Source organism: Heteronotia binoei, chromosome 5 (genome assembly GCF_032191835.1).
Source record: "Heteronotia binoei isolate CCM8104 ecotype False Entrance Well chromosome 5, APGP_CSIRO_Hbin_v1, whole genome shotgun sequence".
Taxonomy (NCBI): domain Eukaryota; kingdom Metazoa; phylum Chordata; class Lepidosauria; order Squamata; family Gekkonidae; genus Heteronotia; species Heteronotia binoei.
This window is the reverse complement of record NC_083227.1, coordinates 37386886-37409531: the sequence shown is the minus strand read 5'-3', so window position 1 is coordinate 37409531 and position 22646 is coordinate 37386886. Positions and strand designations below refer to the sequence as shown.

At 42.3% G+C, this 22646-nt stretch overlaps 1 protein-coding gene across 2 annotated transcripts; it reads right to left on the bottom strand.

The window, feature by feature from the left end:
- Positions 1 to 1006: 1006 nt before the first annotated feature.
- On the bottom strand, positions 1007 to 22251 carry LOC132571444 (zinc finger protein 213-like). Of its 2 annotated transcripts, none has more exons than XM_060238239.1 (8): positions 22155 to 22251; positions 15138 to 15620; positions 13182 to 13296; positions 11092 to 11162; positions 10779 to 10905; positions 9076 to 9195; positions 3849 to 3989; positions 1007 to 1453 (listed from the first exon to the last, which is right to left on the bottom strand). In XM_060238239.1, exons 2-8 carry the CDS (start codon positions 15558 to 15560, stop codon positions 1425 to 1427), a joined length of 1026 nt encoding a protein of 341 aa, XP_060094222.1. In that variant the 5' UTR covers positions 15561 to 15620; positions 22155 to 22251; the 3' UTR covers positions 1007 to 1424. The 2 variants fall into 2 exon arrangements, with proteins under 2 accessions (XP_060094222.1, XP_060094221.1); XM_060238238.1 differs by lacking the exon at positions 22155 to 22251 and adding an exon at positions 17556 to 17660.
- Between the last annotated feature and the right edge of the window lie 395 nt (positions 22252 to 22646).

Genomic DNA, 22646 nt, shown 5'->3' with positions numbered 1-22646 from the left:
AGGCAGTGTTAACCCTATAATGACTGGAACTTTGGAATATTGCAAAGGACATACAAAACAGATACATATTTCCAACAATCAGATCTGTTTTGTCAGCATTTTGGAACTACCAGCTATAATGCCAGCATTGTGAAGATTAGAGAATCACTGAATTCTTCAAAAATAAAAACACCCGATAGTGCTGGAGGACTTCTAATAGTGGCATAAAGTGCTTCATTTTGATGGTTTTTGGACTATTTAGTAGACGATTTAATGAGCACTGAGCACTTTAAATGTCTTTTGGTATTTGAATCACTTTCATTATTGCATGGTGTGTGCACACTGTGAACATATGAAAAATCTATACTTTAAAAATATGTAATACTTGTTTTAATAATTTAGCTAGTCATTGTTGTGGTGTATGTTGTTATATCATTTGAACTGACAGCAGTCACAGCATTAGACCAAAGTTCAAATGCCATTCTGCTGTAAAACTTGCTTGTGACCTTGGGCCTATTTCATTCTCTCAATCTTAAAAAATATCATAACTCACCCAGAGTTCTGTTGGGGAGACAGATGGAGTACAGATAAACTCAATACCCAGCCTTTTAAAGAGCATCTTATGTTTCTTCTCAAAATAGGTGACAATTTCACCAACCCTCAGGATTCCCCTTACCTTCTTTTCTGAACAGCCCTTTTCTTTCATCTCCCCACCTATCAATGAAAGGATGCCACAAACTGCAGGTAGGTGGAGGAGCACTGTGATGCTGCATTGAAGGAAAATCTTTCTGAAGTTGGCATTAGGAAATTTTACCAGATTACCCCCAACATAAGGCTTTTGCTTCTAAAATCCTGTCTATTTTTGGGACAATGTATGTCTGTGAACAGCTCTATTCTGTAATAAATGCCCATAAATCAAAAGTACATACTCAAGATCACTGCAGCTCAGACACTGACTCCAGGTTTTCATGCAATAATTCAAAGCAAGAGGGGTCAGTTTTCAAAGACTTCAATAAAGGAAATATTCTTAATGTTTTACAAATGTTTGTATTTTGAAAAAAAATAACATTGTTAATTGGGTATGCCTGTGTCCTTCCTGAAGTTTATCTCCTGTACCCAGCATTACATTCTATGGAACACATAGCCCTTCAACAAAGTGACATTCGTGTAACTTATGGTCCTCTTAACAAACGAGTTCAACATCTCTGAGCTAAGCAGTTCCATGGCTTCTCTTTGTGTGACTCTGGGATTCAAAAGGCTTCTCTCCTGTGCGGGTTCTTAAATGATTTTGAAGATGGCCACTGCAACTGAATCTCTTTCCTCACTTGGAGCATTCTGACAAAAATACGTAACCTTTCATTGAAATCTGCCTCTGTTCCTGAGGACTGTAAGGTAGCAAATGTTACCCCCATCTTTAAAAAGGGTTCCAGAGGAGATCCAGGAAACTACAGGCCAGTCAGTCTGACTTCAATACCTGGAAAGTTGGTAGAAACCATTATTATCAAGGACAGAATGAGTAGGCACATTGATGAACACGAGTTTATTTATTATATTTATTCGATTTATATCCCGCCCTACCCCACCGAGTTATTGAGGAAGACTCAGCATGGGTTCTGTAAGGGCAGATCTTGCCTCACTAACCTGTTACATTTCTTTGAGGGGGTGAACAAACATGTGGACAAAGGAGACCGATAGATATTGTTTACCTTGACTTCCAGAAAGCTTCTCATAAAGTTCCTCATCAAAGGCTCCTTAGTAAACTTGAGAGTCATGGCGTAAAAGGACAGGTCCTCTTGTGGATCAAAAACTGGCTAATTAATAGGAAGCAGAGAGTGAGTATAAATGGGCAGTCTTGCAGTGGAGGACGGTAAGCAGTGGAGTGCCACAGGGCTCAGTACTGGGTCCCATGCTCTTTAACGTTCATAAATGATTTGGAGTTGAGAGTGAGCAGTGAAGTGGCCAAGTTTGCAGATGACACTAAATTGTTAAGGGTGGTGAGAAACAGAGAGGATTGTGAGGAACTCCAAAGGGATCTGTTGAGGCTGGGTGAGTGGGCGTCAACGTGGCAGATGAGGCTCAATGTGGCCAAGTGCAAAGCACATTGGGACCAAGAATCCCAGCTACAAATACAAGTTGATGGGGTGTGAACTGGCAGAGACTGACCAAGAATCTTGGAGTAATGGTAGATAACTCACTGAAAATGTTAAGACAGTGTGCGATTGCAATAAAAAAGGCCAACGCCATGCTGGGAATTATTAGGAAGGGAATTGAAAACAAATCAGCCAGTATCATAATGCCCCTGTATAAATCGATGGTGCGGTCTCATTTGGAATAATGTGTGCAATTCTGGTCACCGCACCTCAAAAAGGATATTATAGCATTGGAAAAAATGCAGAAAGGGCAACTAGAATGATTAAAGGTTTGGAACACTTTCCCTATGAAGAAAGGTTAAAATGCTTGGGGCTCTTTAGCTTGGAGAAACGTCGACTGTGGGGTGACATGATAGAGGTTTACAAGATTATGCATGGGATGGAGAAGGTAGAGAAAGAAGTACTTTTCTCCCTTTCTCACAATACAAGAACTTGTGGGCATTCAATGAAATTGCTGAGAAGTCGGGTTAGAACGGATAAAAGGAGGTACTACTTCACCCAAAGGGTGATTGACATGTGGAATTTACTGTTACAGGAGGTGGTGGCAGCTACAAGCATAGCCAGCTTCAAGAGGGGGGTTGATAAAAATATGGAGCAGAGGTCCATCAGTGGCTATTAGCCACAGTGTGTGTGTATATATGTGTGTGTGTGTGTGTGTGTGTGTATATATATATATATATATATATATATATATATATATATATATATATAAATTTTGGCCACTGTGTGACAGAGTGTTGGACTGGATGGGCCATTGGCCATCTTCCCACACTCTGAACATTCAAAAAACTTCTGGATGGGCCATCTTCCCACACTCTGAACATTCAAAAAACTTCTTCCCTTCATGAGTTCTTAGATGTTTTTGAAGAGTGCCAGTGCAACCAAATCTCTTCCCATTCTCAGAGCATCCAGAAGGCTTCTCCCTTGTGTGGATTCTCAGATGTTTTCGAAGGTAGCCACTGCGACTGAATTTCTTTCCACACTCTGAACATTCAAAAGACTTTTCCCCTGTGTGGGTTTTTAGATGTTTTTGAAGAGCACCACTCTGACTGAATTTCTTCCCACACTGTGAACATTCAAAAGGCTTCTCTCCTGTGTGGGTTCTTAGATGTCTTTGAAGATGACCACTCTGACTGAATTTCTTCCCACACTCTGAACATTCAAAAGGCTTCTCTCCAGTGTGGGTTCTTAGATGCTTTTTAAGATGGCCACGCTGAATGAATCTTTTTCCACACTCTGAGCATTCAAAAGGCTTCTCCCTTGTGTGGATTCTTTGGTGCGCAAGGAGTTGTGATCGGTATTTGAAGTACTTTCTGCACCAAAGGCATTTATGTGCATTCACTATACTGGGCTTTAGAAAAGGTGTATTTCCATTTCCTACAGTTCCAGTCTCTGAGCAAATAAACAGCTTCTCTGCAGAGCAAATTCTTTGGTGTCGAATAAGGCCTGATTTCTCTGAGAATCTCTTGCCACACTTTGAGCAACTATAAGGTTTCTCTCCTGGATGTGTTCTTTCATATGTAAGAAGTTTTACCGTGCGAATTATGATCTTTCCAGACTCCAGCCATTTTTGGGTCTTCTTTTCACTGTGTATTCCAAAATGGATCTTATACAGGGATTGATTTGAGAAGTTCATTCCACACACCAAGCACTTGTATGTTTGCTTCGGCATGGGAATTACTTCTTGGAAATCCCCCCCTTGGCAAAGAATGAGTTTACCCCTCTCCTTGACCATCTGGCTTTCTTTCTCCCTCTTAGGCCCATCTTGATTGTAGAAGTTTCCTCTCAAGTCTTCATTCTTCACTTCCTTTGGCAATTGAGGATGCAGTTCCCCATCCTCCTCATTCCTCTGATTGTCACCTGCAGAAATAAAGAAAGAAATACTGTTGGACTTCCAGGGTTGGATCATGAAGAATTGAGACGCTTCTCAAAGAGGAGCGGACCGGAGCCTTTTGTTCTGGGCAGGGGAGGAGATTTCAACGCCTGCTGCCTACCCATCTCAGATAGGGGAAAGGCCAAGGCATGCTCTGGAAATTCCGAAGGAGTTTACTTTGGCTGAAGAGGAATCCCAGAGGGGTGCCTTTGAAGCTTTGAAGGACCCCCGTTGAAGGATCGCATTCCAGAATCTAAAGAGGGCTTCGTGGTCATTAACTTGACTTAAAATCAACATGATTCAAGCTTTCTTGGGACTATTCTAATTTATACCTATTCATTTCTGGAAAGGACGGTGTTGAGAAGGGTCTACTCGGTGGCAAGGTAGGAAGATTGTTATCTACCATTCCGGGACTAATATAAGCTTCATATAAAATAAGGATAAAAATCTGGACTCAAGTATAATATTCTATGGCAAAGAAGAAAGGAAGGGGGTAATTTCGGGACTTTTGGAGTTAAGGAAACAAAGTTAAGAGCAAAAAAAACAACTCATATTTTGAATATCTGCGGTTTCTGCACAAACCCCCATCGTCATTGAGCTGCAGAAGGTGGAAATGTCACAGGAAGTGACATCATCGAAACATCGCGAGTTCCCTCTACCATAAAGAACAAGACTTTGTGGCAAGAAAAGCAGGAAGGAGCCACTGGAAGAAGGGCAAAGATTAGACCTCCTGGTCCTCTCTAGGGCCATAAAACCATAGAAAAAGTTTGGTGGCCATTAAAGGAAGGTCATAATTTAAAAAAACTTTTCAAAAATAAATGGACTATAAAATTTAGGGGAGCTGACAGATATCATTTGGAAAAAGTGAAACCCACTGGAATATACAAATGAAATGAACTTTGGTGGACTTAAGGTGAAAAAGGAAAACTTTTAAAAAGGTGCCAGAAAAGTCACGGTTAAAAATTAATATCGGGAGTTTGGCAGCTGTGAGAGCGGCGATTTTAGGCTCTTTGGAAAGGGCGAGCTTCAAGCTTCAAAATCCAGTGATCAAATTATAATTTGGCGAGATCAAGTTTAGAGCCTGTATTTGCTATGGGAGGACAGTAATGTCAGAGCATAAGGTGGGACCGAAGCTCCGTCAGAGGACCAGTACGATAGAAGAAGTAAAGATGGCAAAAGCAGTGCAAGAACAACTTGATGCCATGGAGGCGAGGTTAGTTAAAGTGATGTAAATAAAGTATACATTGTGGAAAATAAAGTGAAAGATCAAGATTCCATGATCAACAAGCTGCAGGAGAAAGTAGTTCTACAAAATTGCAAGTTGATGGAAAACCAGATACGTCTGAGAGGAGTACCTGAAAAAGAAGAATTGGATTTGAAGATTTATGTAACAGGAATTATTGCTGAATTTTTGGAAATGGACCCTTATCAATCTAGTCATCTTTATGATTATATATACAGAGTCAATTCAATGTATGCCAAAAAAAATAAACTACCAAGGATGTGGTAGTAAGATTTGTGTCAAGGGATATGGTGGGAAGAATCTTTAGAAAACAATTTGAAAAAACATTGGAAGTGGATGAAAGCAGAGTGAGAATTATGAAAGAGCTGCCAAAAAAGGTCATAAATGAGAGAAGACTATACGAAACTGACTGATAAATTGCGAGACAGAGATGTGCGATACAGGTGGATTTTACCAGAAGGTCTGAGTTTTGAACATGGAGGCAAAAGGATTATAATTACAGGTAATAATGTTCAAGCAATGAGAAGGTTTTTTGAGGAGCATAGGGATTTTGAGGATACAGAATAAAAGAAGAACCATTATGGATTACAAATTATTATCTTGGAATGTAAATGGACTAAACTCACTGGAAAAAAGAAAAACTACATTTCATTGGATTAAAAAGCAAAAATGTAATATAATTTGCTTACAAGAAGTACATATCAAACAAATGGATTATAAATTTTTATGGAACAAGTCATTGGGTGTAGAATTTTTTTCGTTAGCTAAAGAGAATAAGAGGGGTGTGATCTTTTATATTAAACAAGAATTGGATCCAAAATTGGTCTTTAAAGATAATGATGGAAGATACTTAGCAGTAGAAGTGATGTTAAATGATAAAAAGACACTGTTAGTGGGGTTGTATGCCCCTAATGGGGCGAAAGATGCCTTCTTTAAAAACATTGTGCAACAACCAGACCAGGTGACATACGAACAAATGATGATAATGGATGATTTTAATGGGACAGTAAAAAACATGCTGCACAGATCCGGAATAAGAAATAACGAAAGGAAATTACCAAAGTCATTTTTTGAGTTAGTAAAACAAGAGAGTTTGGAAGATGTGTGGAGGAAATTTAATCCTAAAGTGCGGGACTATACCTTCTTTTCAGCAAGGCACAATCTTTCTCAAGAATTGATATGGGTTACAAAAGATATTGGTTTGTGGACAAAAAAATAGAGATTCTTCCTTAAGTTAGGGTGGATCATAATCCATTAATGTGGTCAGCAAAGCATGTCATAAAGACAAGGAGGTGGAGAATAAATGATCTGCTTCAGAAAACAGAAATTGTGGTGTCTCTAGAAAAGGAAACTAAAGCTTTCTTTCAAATAAATGAAGACATTCAATTTCAAACGGTGTGGGATGCATATAAAGCAGTGATGAGAGGCATTTTAATTACTATGAATAATAAAGATAAAAGAAATAAGGAGAAACAAATGCTAGATATTCAAAAAGAGATTGCCAATAAAGAAAAGGATCTTAGAAAGCGACCAGGGGGAAAAAAAACTTATAAGAGAGGCCACAATATTACTGAAACAATTGGAACATTCATTAAATAAAGAGGTTGAATGGAACCTTAAATACTGCAACAGAAATCTTTTGAAGGAGCAAACTAACCTGGAAAATATCTGGCTTGGCAGATGAAAAAGAAAAGGGAGAAGAGAGTTATAAATAAGATCGTGTCTGGAGATAAAGAAATTGTTGACCAAGCAGGAATTAAAAGGGAATTTTATAAATATTATGCTAAGCTATTTCAAAGCCAAAAGGTGGAAAAAAGTAAAATAAATGTGTATATTTGCAGAGAATTCAAGTAAACCCTTTAACAGAAAACATGAAAAAAATTCTAAATGATCCAATTGAAAAAATAGAAGTTGAAGCAGCAATAAATTCAATGAAATTGGGAAAGCCACCTGGTCCAGATGGATTTACAGCAAAATTTTATAAAGTCCTTGGTGATACATTAGTACCAAAACTTCAGAAATTGATGAACATTATAAGGAATGATGGGAAAATACCAAGTACATGGAAGGAAGCAGTAATTTCGTTGATACCAAAAGAAGACAGACCCCACGAATGTAAAAAATTTTAGACCAATTTCACTACTTAATAATGATTATAAAATATATGCTAGGATACTAGCAGAAAGACGCAAACAGCACTTGAATTATGTTATTAAAGAGGAACAAGCATGATCTCTTCCCAGGAGATAATATTAGAACTGTTATAGATATTATTAGGGTTTGTAGAATCTTTCGGGCTCAAGTGCCATGTTCTACTGGAGAAAGTTTTTCTTCCAGACGTTTCGTTCTCAGCTGCAGAGAACATCCTCAGTGGCATTGCAGCCGGAGCAGGCGCTCTGACCTTCTTGGCTGCTGTGCATTGAGTGAGGCCAGGGCTGCTGGAGAGCTGCTATTTCTAGGCTGGAGGGGGTGTGGTGAGAGGGCAATTGGTTTGTGGATGTGCCCATTGTTTGGTGGGGCTTCCTGGAAGGGTAGTGATAAGGAAACTGGCTGTGGAGTGCGACCATTGTTCTGTGTTAATTGCTGGGAGGGTTGGAAGGGGTGTGAAGATAAGGAAGATGGTTGTTGACTGTGCTGATTGTTCTGTGACCTTCTGCAATTTATAGTCTGTAGGGTGTTTTGCAGAGCTGGATACCAACATTGGTAGATGGAAATGCCTTCTTCCTTTCTGTTTTCCAGCAAAGGTACAAGACAAGGTTGCCCATTGATATTTATAATGGCACATCTCCATTGATATTTATAATGACTTTAGAGATCTTGCTTATCCAAATACAAGAAGATAAGGAAATAGAGGGAACTAAATTAAAAGGCTTTTCTTATAAATACCGAGCGTTTGCAGATGATGTAATTGGCAATAGTTAAAAATTTTGTGAAATAATGGACTAAAAACTTAAGGGAAGAATGTTCTTTTTTTTTCTTTTTATAGTATATTCTTTTTTCTATTTTTACAATAAGGTGACATTATGACATAATGAAAATGAAAAGAGACTATATATATATATATAAATTTTTTATTATGGTTGTATTGTTATATTTTATGAATAAGCATTTTAAAGGGCTATGTTTTGATTTCATTAATTCAGTATGAAGATTCTAGGATTGAGGGAACTACCTTGTATTGCTTTTTAGTAATTTAAGTAAATACTGGTGAGAGTCAGGAAAAGGGGGGTTGGAAGGGGGGGAAATGCAATACATTGATATTGATATTATGTTGGTATTAATTTGTTTATAGTTATTATTTCAATATATTGCAAAAATAAAAATTGGTTTGACACAAAAACAGAAATAAAAAAAGAAATACTGTTAAAACCCACCCAAAGATACCTGATCTACAACTAAATTTTTATCTGCACTCTAAATATTTCTTCTGCTTCTTTCTCCTGCACACTGAAGTGTACAGTAATACACTTTTTAAGTACATTAAGTCTCCTCCACAAGAGACGCTTGGTTTGGACGCTGATCACTTATATTGCTCCCCACCTGTGTGAGTGACTTTTTTGATGTGAAGTCAGTGCTCTTTTCCAGCTGAAGCACTTTCTCCACTGCAAGCAGTTATACAGTTTCTCTACTAAAGGAATTTGTGTCTGGAAAATGACGTTAATTCTCTGACTTAATGACTTGCAAAGGCCACACTCATTTTCCCTGGAGTGAATTCTTTGGTTAGGATGGAAGCCTTTGTTCCTTTTTCTTTTATTATTGACCATTCTTCCTGGTCTAGGACTTCACAGAAATCCCTCCTTGGCAAGGAATGTGGTTATTCCTCCTCTTACCTGTGTGGTTTCCCTCCTGCCTCTGTGGTGCATCCCCATAGTGTCCTTTGGCACCTTCATTCTTGCTTTTTTCCAAAGAGAACCCCTGGAATTCCCCAGCTGTCTCCTCTATGTCTGCTGCTGGAATAAAGCAGGATTTTCAATCAGCACCCACACAAGAAGCCAAGGCACCAGTCAGGCACTGCTCATGAATGGGCATACATTTCTTTGATCAGATCTTCTTTCCTCCCAAATGGAGACACTGGCCAATCTAATCCCTGTCAAGCCTTCCTGTAGAACTGTTTTTATATTATGCCTATCTCTCCTCTTCCCAGACTTTCCATCATAGTTCCCTCTAAGCTGTGCTAGGGGGTGTTGGCGCACAAAATTTTAACAGGGAGCTCAGGGATGTCTGTTTTAGCTCAGAACCTCTATTGGAAACAATGGATGGGAGCACCTCCTCCTGGGGCCCATGGTCCAATCTTTTTAAAACCCTGAAAAACAGCCCCCCCAGAAGCCCAGATACCCCTAGATCAATTTTCATTATAGCCTATGGTGCCACTGACTATAATGGTCCCTGTAAGCTACAATGGAGCTGGCAAAATCAGGTTTTTTGCACACTCCTATTATGCTTTTCAGTATGATTTGTAAGCTGCCTTGAGAGAGATATATAATTCCAATATGGAAAGGAAAAAAATCCAAGAGAAAAATTCTTCTGGAAGGACAGAAACATGGTCAAGATCAAAGCCCAGAATCCCGACCACTATAAAGGGGATGGATCCTATAGAGATCACAATCAGAGTTCATGTCCATAATCCCATCTCAGGGGAGGGCATGTGTATGAATGAGTACCCTGAGCTCTTTCAGGTTCCCTTCTGGGACATACTCACACTCAGCTGGAATAAACCCTTACACAATTTATATGCACAGCAGATTTATTGGTCTAGCAGTAGTCACAGACAGGAAACAAAGACGCTTAATCCCAAAAGATTAAACAAATAAACAAAAAGTATCACTGTCTTCTGGCTAAATGTATATCTTAAAAACTATAAATCTTACTGCCTCTTAATATCCTCAGACAGCTTTCCTTGGGTGTCTTATACCTATTCAACAAAAACATAAAAATCCTTCTACTTGGATGGTGCGGCCTGCAGCCGTATCCAAGCACCCAGACAAACCTTCCTCTTCTATACTCCCAACCCAAGCAAAGGCTAAAAAGCTAATTAACATCTGGTGCGTGGAAGATCAGGAAAAGAAGAAGAAAAACCCTAAGAAAGCAGTCTCCCAAGGTCACCTTCCATGCAGGGCAAGCTGCCAGGCAGGTGTTATTAGTTAATAGGGCAGGAGCTAACAATAAGCCCAAATCCTGCCAACACTTGTGACCCTACCCTGTTAGAGCCTTGGGGAACTCCCAAGGTCCTTATAGCATGCTGTAAAGGTTGACAACTGAGAAACTGGGATCTCATCCCTTCCAGCGTACTTCTGAGAGCCTCTCAGCTCCAACTTGGACTCAGACCAGGACACATTCTCTGGCTTGGGTGATGGCCACAACACTGGCCATGCTGAACCATCGCTTCCTCTGCCATCCCACCTCCTTGAGGCCCCCAGCAGAGGGGAGATAGCTGGGCAGTCCTCACAACAATATGTTGCTTTTCAATAGTCTGATTCATGCATAACCCCAATGGCAACAATTTGCATCTTTGGCACCCATGAACGATCCTTACCAAGAGAAGCCACAGTCCCAGAGTTCTCCTGCATGACATCCCGGTAGAGAGCTCTTTGGCTAGGACCCAGCAGGGCCCACTCACCTTCAGTGAAATACACAGCTACCTCCTCAAAGGAAACTGGTGACTGAAAGAAAAAACAGATTCCTTTATCAGAGATCATTCCAGGCAGAGACTACATTCCCAACGGGGGATTCTGGGAGGGTGCAGGATGTAGAGTTTGGTTCAGAACCTCTCTCTCCACCATCAGCAGGACCAAAAGCTTTCATGAGAAAGGTGGGGGGCCCGACTATACCCCATTAATCCCCCTTACCTGGGCCAGATGTGGAGCAGCTGTTTCCACTTCGCTGCACAGATGAAGGATTGACAGCATCTCTTCACTGCCTGAAAGGAAGACAATATTGGAAGGATGAATGTTAATCCCTATTTTGTTTACTTCTTTGAATTTTGTTTGAATTCTGCCTCATGCATCCCGGCTCCCAGACTTCTGAAACCTTGTCTTCTTTACACTCAAGAAAATGTGTACTGCCTTTTAGTAAGGTGGAAGAGAAATACCAGGTGAGACATGCATATTTTAATTAATTAATTAAACAAGAATTTATAAAAATATCAACAGGATAGTGGAGGGAAATTATAATAAAATCTGGGAGAAAATAGAGAGGGATATGCAGCAGTGGGGGAAAAGGACGATGAGCCTGACCACTAGAATAAAGAGTGTATCGATGTTTTGGATGCCAAGGTTGTCGTACCTTTTTCAAACGATACCACTGGAGTTAGATAAGCAAAAAATGACTAACTGGAACACTAAAATAAGGGAATGGATATTTGGTAGTAGGAAACTTAGATTTCCAAAAAAATTAGCATACAATCATAAATCAGAACTTGGATGGGGAGTCCCAGATATAGTCAATTATTATGAAGCATTTCAGCTTAAAGCATTATTAGAAATAGAGAAGGAAGGGGACCAGAAATGGATAAGGTTTGAGAATGAAGCTAATAATGGGGTAGGAAAACATGGCATCTTTACGAACATGGGGGCGAAGGAACTTAATTTAAACGTGGGACCAAGGAAAAATGGGCTAAATGTTTGGAAGAAATGGCAACCAAAATGGCTGAATCGGGTATCTAGATGGACGCCATTAGAAGTGTTGATGGAAGGAGACAAGGAGCATAGGTGGAGCGAACTACTTAAGGCTAAAGGATTTAGAAGGGTAGAAGATTTGTTAATACTAGATAAGTTAAAACCATTACATGAATTTCAAGAAGTCGTAGGAATACAATACTGGCTTAAGGCCACAGGATTGTATACTAAAGTTAAAAAGGAAGTGGAAAAGAGTAACTTAAATGAAGAAGAACCTATGGAAAAGTTTTATAAATTAATGGGTAAAACAAAAAAAGGATTAGCAGGCATCCTATACAGGAGCATGAATTTAGGTAACGAAGGAGCAATAAGCTACCTTCAACGGTCATGGAGTTTAGAAGGCCAAATAACGAAACGAACAGGGGAGAAGATAATGGAAGGTTTAAAAAAAGTTAAGATACATAAGGTTAGAGAAATGGAATTGAAATTTTTCACCAAATGGTATAGAACTCCGGCTACTTTAGCCAATATGTTTCCTGGGTTGAGTCCTAAGTGTTGGCACTGTAAGAAAGAAAAGGGATGGTATTCCCACATGTGGTGGGAGTGTCCTGAGGCCAAGAAACTATGGTAGTGGGAATGATAAAGAAATTCTTTCAGGTAGAGCCGAGAATTAACTTCGAACTAATGCAGATGAGTTTATTAGGGAATGAAAAAACAGGGAAAAACAACCAACATTTACTAAAAGCAATGATATCAGCGGGTAAAGCGGTAATAGCGGCAGGATGGAAGGATAAAAGTAAATGGAAGGAAAGTACTTGGCATAACTACCTCTTTGATTTTGTCCAGTCGGATATAGCCGCTATAATGGTGCAAGAAGAATCATGGGAAGAAAGAAGATCAAGAATTAAAGAAAAGTGGCTGACGTATCTGAAATGGGCGAAGGAAGAAAGGAGAGTGGACATTCAGTGGAAGCTTCGAGTCCTTTGTCCCTGGCTGGAAGAAGAAAAGGATGCATAGACTAAGCGGGGTGGGTTGGGGGTAAATGTAAAATGGATATCAGAAACCGTGTAGAGAAACGGATAATGTATTAATAATAAAAATATACATATTAAAAAAAATTAATTAAAAAAGAATAAAATTGCATTTCATGATTCTCTCTACTCCCCCTTAAACTAAAGGGACCATCACTACCTCCTATGGCATCATGTCCCAGAACTCAATTCTGTGTAGTCTGCAGAAGTATTCCCCTTTTATCCTGTCCTGAATCGTCTGCACAACCTGACTACAGACCCTCATCCGTTCTGGGCAGGAAGCACTCTTACCACTTGGCAGGGAATCTTGGGCATGTTCCTGCAATGGTGCCCTCTGACTTTCCTCTGAGGGAGCTCTTTTGCCCTCAGGGGACTTTTCTTCCATCTTCAGAGATTGTCCCCACGTCTGAAAGAACAGCAAGGGACACAGGTAAGAGAAGGAATGGAATCAGCCGAGGACATGGATCCTGACCCACTCTAGTCTCCTCATCCCTGCAGTCACCATCAGAGCTGCTTCAACCAAGTTAATTTATGCCACAGTATTCCCCACTACTATGTGTGGGTGAGAAAGCATGGAGAAATTTGTTTCTTTTGAAATGTGGTGTTGGAGGAGTGTTTTTATAGATACAAGTAAGAGAAGGAATGGAACTGGCTGAGGAGATGGATCCTGACCCACTCCCACTCTCCTCATCCCTGCATCCACCATCAGAGCTGCTTTAGCTACAGGGGCAAGAATCATAGTGGGGTTTTCTTCTCAGGCTAGTGAAACATCTAGAGGCAGAAATACCTGGAGCCAGTTTAATGTAGTGTTTAAGTGTGCTGACTCTTATCTGCCTGATCGCAGAGATATAAACTTTAAAAGGACACAAAGATATTTTTAAAAGTTTAAAATACAACATGCTTAAAACATTAGCACTCATTGGTCTTAAAGATGCTTTCTTTGTATCTCTCCTATGTGATCCAGGGAACTGAGCAAAAGAAGCTCTGGCTCTTTCCTTCCTTCCCCAGGGGACCAGGAGCGGGAGGAACCTCAGCCAATAGAAGGAAGAGAGACTTGGCTCAGTAGCTCTGCTGTGCGATTGAGAGATCCTGGCAAAGCAAACTATTCCTCCCCTCCTTCCTCCCCAAGGGAGGAACCTCAGTCAATGGAGAAAATAGAGGCTTTGCTCTGTAGCTCCTGTCCAATTGAGCAAGCCTGGCAAAACAAGCTGTGATGCAGAAGGAAGCAAGACAGCGGGTGAAGGAAGCAGTTGCTTGGGGGCCTGATTTGGCCCCCGGGCCACATGTTTTGACATCCCTGGTTTAGATGAAGGTGGAGTGAAAATTCACAGAAGGAACAGTAACAATTTGAGATATGCAAAATGACACCACACTACAGGCAGAAGATAGTAAAGACTTGAAAAAACTACTAATGAAGATTGAAAGCAGAATGTGCCAAAGTGGGATTATAGCTGAACATCAAGAAGAAAAAAGTAACAACTAGTGTGGAGCTACACAAATGTAGGGTTCACGATGAAGAACTTGAAATTGTTTAAGGTTTTCTGTTCCGTGGCTCCACTGTCAACCAAAAGGGAGACTGGTTCCACAGTGCAGAAATCAGAAGGAGATTGTGGCTGGGAAGGAGAGTCAAGAAGGAGCTAGAACGTGTCATTAGTGAACAAGATCAAGTTAATTCATGCCATAGTACCCCATTACTATGTGTGGGTGAGAAAGTTGGACAATGAAGAAAGTTGGCATGGAGAAAGTTGATTCTTTTGATGTTGGAGGAGAGTTTTTACAGATACCATGGACAGTCAAAAATACAAATCAGTGGGTTCTAGAGCAAATCAAACCTGAACTCTCCCTAGAAGCTAAAATGACTAAAATGAGGCTATAATACTTTCATGACAGTACAAGAAGACAATTGTCACTAGAAAAGACAATGATGCTAGGAAAAGTAGACGACCGAACATGGGATTAATTGACTCAATCAAAGAAGACCCGACCATCAGTTTGTAAAACCTAAGCAAGGGTGTTAACAATAGGACATTTTGAAGGACATTAAATTGTAGGGTCATCGTACATCGGAAGCAACATTAGAAAGGTTAACACACATTCAAACAGAAATATCAAACAGGAAGCCTTAGGATAAGGTCAATGCTTGAAAGCTTCCATCTTCAGGGATTCTCCCCACATCTGAAATAACAGACAGGGACACAGATAAGAGAAGGAGTGGAACAAGCTGAGGAGATGGATCCTGAACCTCACCTGCTCTGTCTGCCTCTTCTCCTCAGCCTGACTCAGGAGGAAACCTTCAGCCAGGGCCACCGCCTGGGAACTGGTCTCTGGCTCGCATCCTCTGACCCAGCGTTGCATTTCCTGGGGTAAGGCTGCCAGGAACTGCTCCAGGATCACCAGGTCCAGCATCTGTTTCTTGGTGTTCCTCTCTGGCTTCAGCCAATGGTTGCACAGTCCATAGAGCTTGCTGCAAAACTCTCGGGGTCCATCGACCTCATGGTAACAGAACCACCGGAAGCATCGGCTGCGTACATCTGCAGTCATCGTGTCCTGAGTCAAGATCTCTGGCACAGCTTTTTCCTCAAATTCAACATCACTCACTACCTGGATAGGTTGGGAACACTTCTTCAATCTCTTGCCAGTTCCAGGGCCTTCTGAGTCCTCCTCTTCCATCTCTTTCCCCTTCTTCTTGGGTTGCTCTTGACTGTGGAAAGACAACTCTTATTCACTTGCCTGTGAAAATGGAAATGGAAAGATATCAAAAAGGCAGAAAGAAACCAAAAGAGAATGGAGTTTTATCACTGACCTAGTCAAGAGACACCTAAGTGGCTCAGAAGAAGTGTCCATATGGCAGTATGTTGATCAGGATTCATATTGTGTCATAATAATAATATAATAATAATAAATTTTATTTCTATCCCGCCCTCCCCGCCTAGGCGGCTCAGGGCGGCTAACAACATTTCAAACAATTAACATAGATAGATAAAACTTTGAATTTAACAATTAAAATTATAAACATAAAAACCAGTCAATTAGATTAAAATACATAGTTCAAATTGTATTAAATGTATCTGGCAGCAATAAAATTGTTTGGCGCTGGTTCTGCCAGTTTAAATGATTCCATGATCGTATTATGGATGGCGGCTCTTTATTCGAAGCAACTCAGCAGTTGGTATCAGTATAGGCTTGTCTGAAAAGGGCGGTCTTGCAGGCCCTGCAGAACTGGTCAAGGTTCCGCAGGGCCCGCACTTCCTCCGGAAGCTGGTTCCACAGTGCAGGAGCCGCGGCTGAAAAGGCCCGTGTTCTGGTGTTTTTAAGTTTGACCTCTCTCGGCCCAGGAATGGTCATTTTGTTTTTACCCACTGACCTCAGTGCCCTCTGGGGTTCATGTGGGGAGAGACGGTCCCTTAGGTAGGCTGGTCCTCGGCCATATAGGGCTTTAAAGGTAATAACCAACACTTTGTACTGGACTCGGTAGGTAATTGGCAGCCAGTGCAGTTCGCGCAGCCTCGGCCGTATGTGCTCCCATTTCGAGAGCCCCAATAGTAGCCTGGCCGACGCGTTCTGCACCAGCTGCAGCTTCCGGGTCCGGCACAGAGGTAGCCCCAAGTAGAGGGCATTACAGTAGTCCAATCTTGAGGTGACCGTTGCATGGATCACTGTTGCGAGGTCGCGACGTTCCAGAAAGGGGGCCAACTGCCTCGCCCGCTTCAGGTGGAAGAATGCTGACTTGGCAGTGGCTGCTATCTGGGCCTCCATTGATAATGAAGGCTCCAGTAAAACGCCCATACTCATATTAAGATTCAAGCTTTTAAAGATATGTTTGTCCTTCAGAAAAGAAAAGCATCTGTATTTGGCTCTTTGAAAATCTGCTGTTGATGTTATGAGGTTGGCCTCTGATTTCTGGAGACCAGTCTGTGTAGTGGATGTATCTCAAGGTAAAGTGACACCTAGGACAAAGCGACTAGTAAGGGCTTAACCACTCTCCTGACTTTCCTCAAACTAAACAAAACTGAATAATTCAAGAGGGCTTTTCTAAGTAAGCAAGAGGGGTAGCACTGTACAAAAAGGCTTCACAGAGCTACTTGGATAGATCATTAGGGCATGTGGTCTAACCGACTGCGTTTATTTTGCTGTAAGCTGGATCCTACTGTGCCATTTTGCAGCATTTTGTGGGTCATGTCAACATTTATGCTTTCCTTCAACATGGTTTTTTCAGATTTCTGGTCGGGTCTACAACCCAAACTGCATTGCGTAGTGATAGTATTGAGTCCCAGTAAAGGGCGGACTGCAAAAAATGTAAATAAATAAAATAACGTCCCCACCCCCCCCCCCCGGAAAACTGCAAATGGGTGGGGGGGAGGGAATCACTGGCCAAAAGGCGCGGTATTTGAGCAGCCACTCGGCAAGAAGGGTTCATTCCTGTCATCCTCCCCGGCAATTCTTCCTGGGCCTCCCTCCGACCTCCCTGGCTGCGAATTTATTTCGATTTGCAAAATCCAGATCCCGCCATTCAGCCCCAGCCAGGGGCACCACGTGGGCGAACAAATGCAAAAAAACACATACGCAATCGAACAGATTACTTTAAAAAAACCCAAAAAACTATTTAACCCCACCCCAAGCCACACGACAGCAGAATTTCTGTTTTCCAAGGCCGAAATGACTTACTTGAGAATAAGCCTTCCAAGAATCCGGCTGCAAGACTCAACGGTTGCATCCCCGAAGCCCTCTCTGTTGTCTTCCTTCCCAATTCGGAAGCAAAACCTCCCCCCCCCATCCCGCTCGGCCTCTCTAGCAAACAGCTCGGCTGTTTTAACCCTTGCAGAGCCGCAGACGCTTGAAAGATGCTTCCTGCCCTTCCCATAGAGAACGGCGCCACAGACTTCCCCTGGATTGGGCTTCAGTCGGGCTGCTGTCAGAGTAGGGTTGCCAAGTCCAACTCAACAAATATCTGGGGACTTTGGGAGTGGAGCCAGGAGACTTTGGGGGTGGAGCCAGGAGACTTCTGTGATGTCATTTTCTGTGATGTCACTTCCAGGTCAAAGATAAAGTGATGTCACTTCCGCTCATTCGATGATGTCACTTCCAGCACACGCCACTAAAACCCCACTTCTTCCTTTGACATCATTTTCTGGGCACTCTCCCAAACCCGCCTTTTCCTCTGAAGAAACTTCTTCCCACCCCCAAACTTCAAACATACTGTCATATATAACTTCCCACCCCCACCTTTTCCCCATTTTACATTACCTCTAGGCCAGGGGTGGTCAAAATTGCTTAATGCTAAGAATCACATAGAATAAACATCAGATGTTTGAGAGCCACAAGACATGAACATCAGCTGTTTAAAACAGGCACGTAGGCAAATAGATGGGGGCAGGGCTTGAATTTGGTAGGAGCTCACAGGAGCACAGCACCTGAACCTCCAGCCAGGATCTGTATGCAGTGGGCAGTTCTCTCCCCACTGTACACAGATTCCAGGGCACACACAAATAGGGTTGCCAAGTCCAATTAAAGAAAAATCTGGGGACTTTGGGGGCGGAGCCAGGAGACTTTGGGGGTGGAGCCAGGAACAAGGGTGTGACAAGCATAATTGAACTCCAAGGGAGTTCTGGCCATCACATTTAAAGGGACAGCTCACCTTTTTAAATGCCTTTCTTCCATAGGAAATAATTAAGGATAGGGGCACCATCTTTTGGGGCTCATAGAATTGGACCCTCTGGTCCAATCGTTTTGAAACTTGGGGGGTATTTTGGGGAGAGGCACTAGATGCTATACTAAAAATCTGGTGCCTCTACCTCAAAAAATAGCCCCCCCAGAGCCCCCAATACCCACGGATCAATTCCCTATTATTCCCTATGGGAATCATTCTCCATAGGGAATAATAGAGTGCCCAGTAGACATTTCCCTCCCCCCCCCCACGCTTTCTAAAGGGGGGGAGGGCCTCCATACGAGGGAATCCCCCTCCCTGCCCCCTCCCTCTCTCACACACACACACAAATACTTACTTGGTCTTCTTCCGGAGAACTGTGCCTGCTGAGAAAAGGAAAGCAAAGGGAGGGGCCGTTCTCCGAAGCCCTTCCTGTTTCCTCCTTCCTGCCCAGCCTTAAAGGGACAGGGATTTTACAAACTGCTCAGGAGCTCTATAGGTATGTTCTCCCCCCCTCCACCCCCCACCCCCCCGGTTCTCAATTTTTGAAGACCGGGAGATTAAGCTGGGAAACCAGAAGTCTCCCGCTAAAGCGGGAGGATTGGGACCCCTACACACAAATGAGATATACTACTGAGCTCCCACACTTTTTTCCTACAAAATAACCCCTGGATGGGGGAGGAGGGAGGGAGAGGTGGAAAGAAAGCAACTTTAACTTTAAATGCATTCTCCAAGCTGCCAGCTGGCTTGGAAACATGATTTAGAGAGAGAAATGCCTTCTCCAAGCTGGCCAATGGGACAGCAGTGGGGGCTTCGGGAGCCACACAGTATGTGTGAAAGAGCCACATGTGGCTCCTGAGCCTCAGTTTGGCCACCCTTGCTCTAGACTTTTAGGCCTCCTGCCTGTGCAAAAATAACAAAAATTTTGCATAAAGCATCAAGGATGCTGTAGAACCTTACTGATGGGGAGAATTATAGACGAAATAGCAAAATATATATTTACTTTTACCAAAATAAATAACCTAACCAAAGCACTCTGGATTGGTTTGTTTTTAAAGGTGGTCAAATTTCAGCAGAAAACAAAGCAGGCCAAAAGAAGAGAGTTTGACTTAAGCAGCAATAGGAAACTCCAGCAGATACATTTCACTCAGCACACAAACCAAGCATAATTCATAGCTTCAAAACAGACCAAAAAAAACCTCACCACCACAAAAATGCAGTGTTGATTTGAAAATTATACTGCCATCAGATTGTGCTTTAACAATAAGAAATAATACCAGCAGAATACTTTCTGCATATACTCCACAACTAATTTAAGAAGATATATACAACACACAGGTAGAGGCTATCCAACATATAACATTAGTATTGTTATCAACTTCATTTATAGCCCACCTTCCTCACTGAGACTCAGGACAGAATACAAAAAATGAAAAGCAATTCAATCAGACAGCAAGAGCCTTTAATAAACAATGTATTAGGACTACAATTACTGAAGTGGAGAACAATGCAAATGAATTACTTGGTAAAATATTCAAAAACAGTATAGTGCAGGGGTGGCTAAACTGTGGCTCAGGAGCCACATGTAGCTCTTTCACACATATTATGTGGCTGTCAAAGCCCACACCACCCTGTCAGCTGACTTGGAGAAGGCATTTCTCTCTTTAAATCAAGCCTAGTCAACCAGTGGCTTGAAGAATGCATTTAAAGTTGATTTCTTTCCACATCTCCCTCCCCTCAGCTATTTGCCTGCCTGCCTTCCTGCTCTCAAACATCTGACATTCATGTCTTGTGGCTCTCAAACATCTGACATCTATTCTATGTGGCTCTTACATTACACAAGTTTGGCCACCTCTTGTCTAGAGCATGGCATAAAAGTTCTGCCAAAAATGAAGCCCTTTACACTGACTTTAGTAGGAAAGAGACGCATGCAATGTTGATTCTGTTAACTTCTTCATGAATTTCCTGCATTGTGCAGAGGGTTGGACTAGGTGACCCTGGAGGCCCTTCCAGCTCTAAAGTTCAATGATTCTATGCACTGAACTGCACACTTCACACTATGCAAAATGCACAACAGAAAACTGTATGAACCTAGGGATGCCAGCCTCCAGGTGGGACCTGGGGAATCCCCTGGAATTACAGCTCATTTTTAGACTACACACTGGAGAAAACTGCTGCTTCAGAGGAAGAACCGTATGACATTATACCCTGCTGAGGTGCCTTTCCTCTCCAGGTTATGTCCCCAAATCGCCACAAGTTTCTCATCTGGATACGACAACCCAACTCCCCCATTCCCTGCCAGTGGCCAGGAGTTCCTATATTTCTTTTCTGTGGAAGGTAGCCTTTTGATACTTTTATTCTCCTAGCAGAAACTGCCTGCATCTTAACTATGATATATACGTAACTAAAAGTACTACTGAATTTGTTTACTTTGCAAATTACGGTAAGTCTGTCAACTGAAAACTTGAGGGTATAATTGTGTTTCACACATCTCCTTCCCTGAGTCATAGGCAGGAGTGGCCAACAGTAGCTCTCCAGGTGTTTTTGCCTACAACTCCGATCAGCCCCAGTCATTGGCCTTGCTGGCTGGGGCTGATGGGTTGTAGGCAAAAAAACATCTGGAGAGCTACCATTCGCCACTCCTGTCATAGGGCGTTTCAGCCCCTCTTCTTTACAGTGCCAGCTGCTGGTTTGAACAACTAGTATCCACTGGATGTTATTTTGCTTTGTAATCAGTTCACAAATGTCTAGGAATCAGGCCTTGAATTCAGCAGGAGCTCACAGGAGCACAGCTTTTGAACCTTTCTGAGGGTTCCCCTTCCTCCTCCCCACCTACATTCCTTGTCCATTGAATAGTAGATGCAGCTACATAACAATCCCTGGATGAGCTCCATCACCTATTTTTCTACAAAATGACCCCTGCTAGGAATTATTACAGGCTGCCAAAGAAGGAAGGCACAACTAGATTCACAGCAACAACAGTCCCAAAGCAATTCCATAACTGGCATAAAGAAATCTCTTAGCACCTCTGTCAGCCAAATCCAAGATGAAAAATTATTTCTTTGCATATGTCTCATATCCACCTTTTAAACAGGCTTGTGGGCCATCAAGGACCAAACCCTGACATATTTGCATAGCTGGAAAATATTCTTCACAATAGGCTGTTTTTAAACATTTGTAACAATGCACGGCTCTGATATGTTGCATGACTGTACATAGCAAACTGGTTCTAAAACAGAGAAATACCTTATCCTTTCAGTTCCCCTGGAGATTAGCACAGAATAGCTCTTGTCCACTTCTGATCTTTGTAGGTTGGAGATGACCTGTAATTTTAGGGGAACCCCAGCTCCCACTTGGAGGCTGGCATCTTTCCAGGATATGCTGCAGAAAGGCTTCTGTTCTTGGTTTTTTAGCTCCTTGCTTTTCTGCTTCTTTCTATTATCCACCCCTCCACTGTGCAAGTCTTTCCTCCTGGAAAATCCTCTTCTGTGCCCTTTATTTTATTTTATTTTTAAATTAAAAACTGGCCCTGAAATCCTGTTGCTGGAGCCCTGTTTTGTCCAGGTCCAAACCTCTCCCCCACGCCCACCTTTACACTCAGAAAAAAAATTACAACTTACAGTGCAGTTGGGAGAGAAGAAGAAAAGTTTGTTTGGGAGACCAAGTGGAAGGAAGCTGAGGAAGGAGGAGGAAAAGCTGAGTCTGGGAGGAGCAAGTGCCGAAGTGAAACTGAGTTGGGAAGGGAGGAGCCGAGGTGGTGGGGGGGGGAGAGGAAGCTAGGGAACCTGTTTAAAGGAGCAGGGGAAATTTATTGCTCCAAATGCCGCACTAGGCAGGCAAGTCCCAACTCTTCCCGATTGTACTTAGCCACCCACGAGTGAGCACATAGCTCAAAATAAAAGCTCCCAAGCCTCCCAGCCTCAGTGAAGCAACGAACCTGATAGTACCCCCAAGCTCCGACAGCAAAGGGAAGCCTGCCTGGAGAGCCTGCATTCTCCTCCCTCCCCCCCCCCCCACTTCCAGATTTTTTGAGAGCAGGGGATGAGGCTGCTAATCAGGGGGTCCCCCGCCAGGGCGGGGGGGTTGGAAAGCCTATGTCAGAGGTCCCTGGT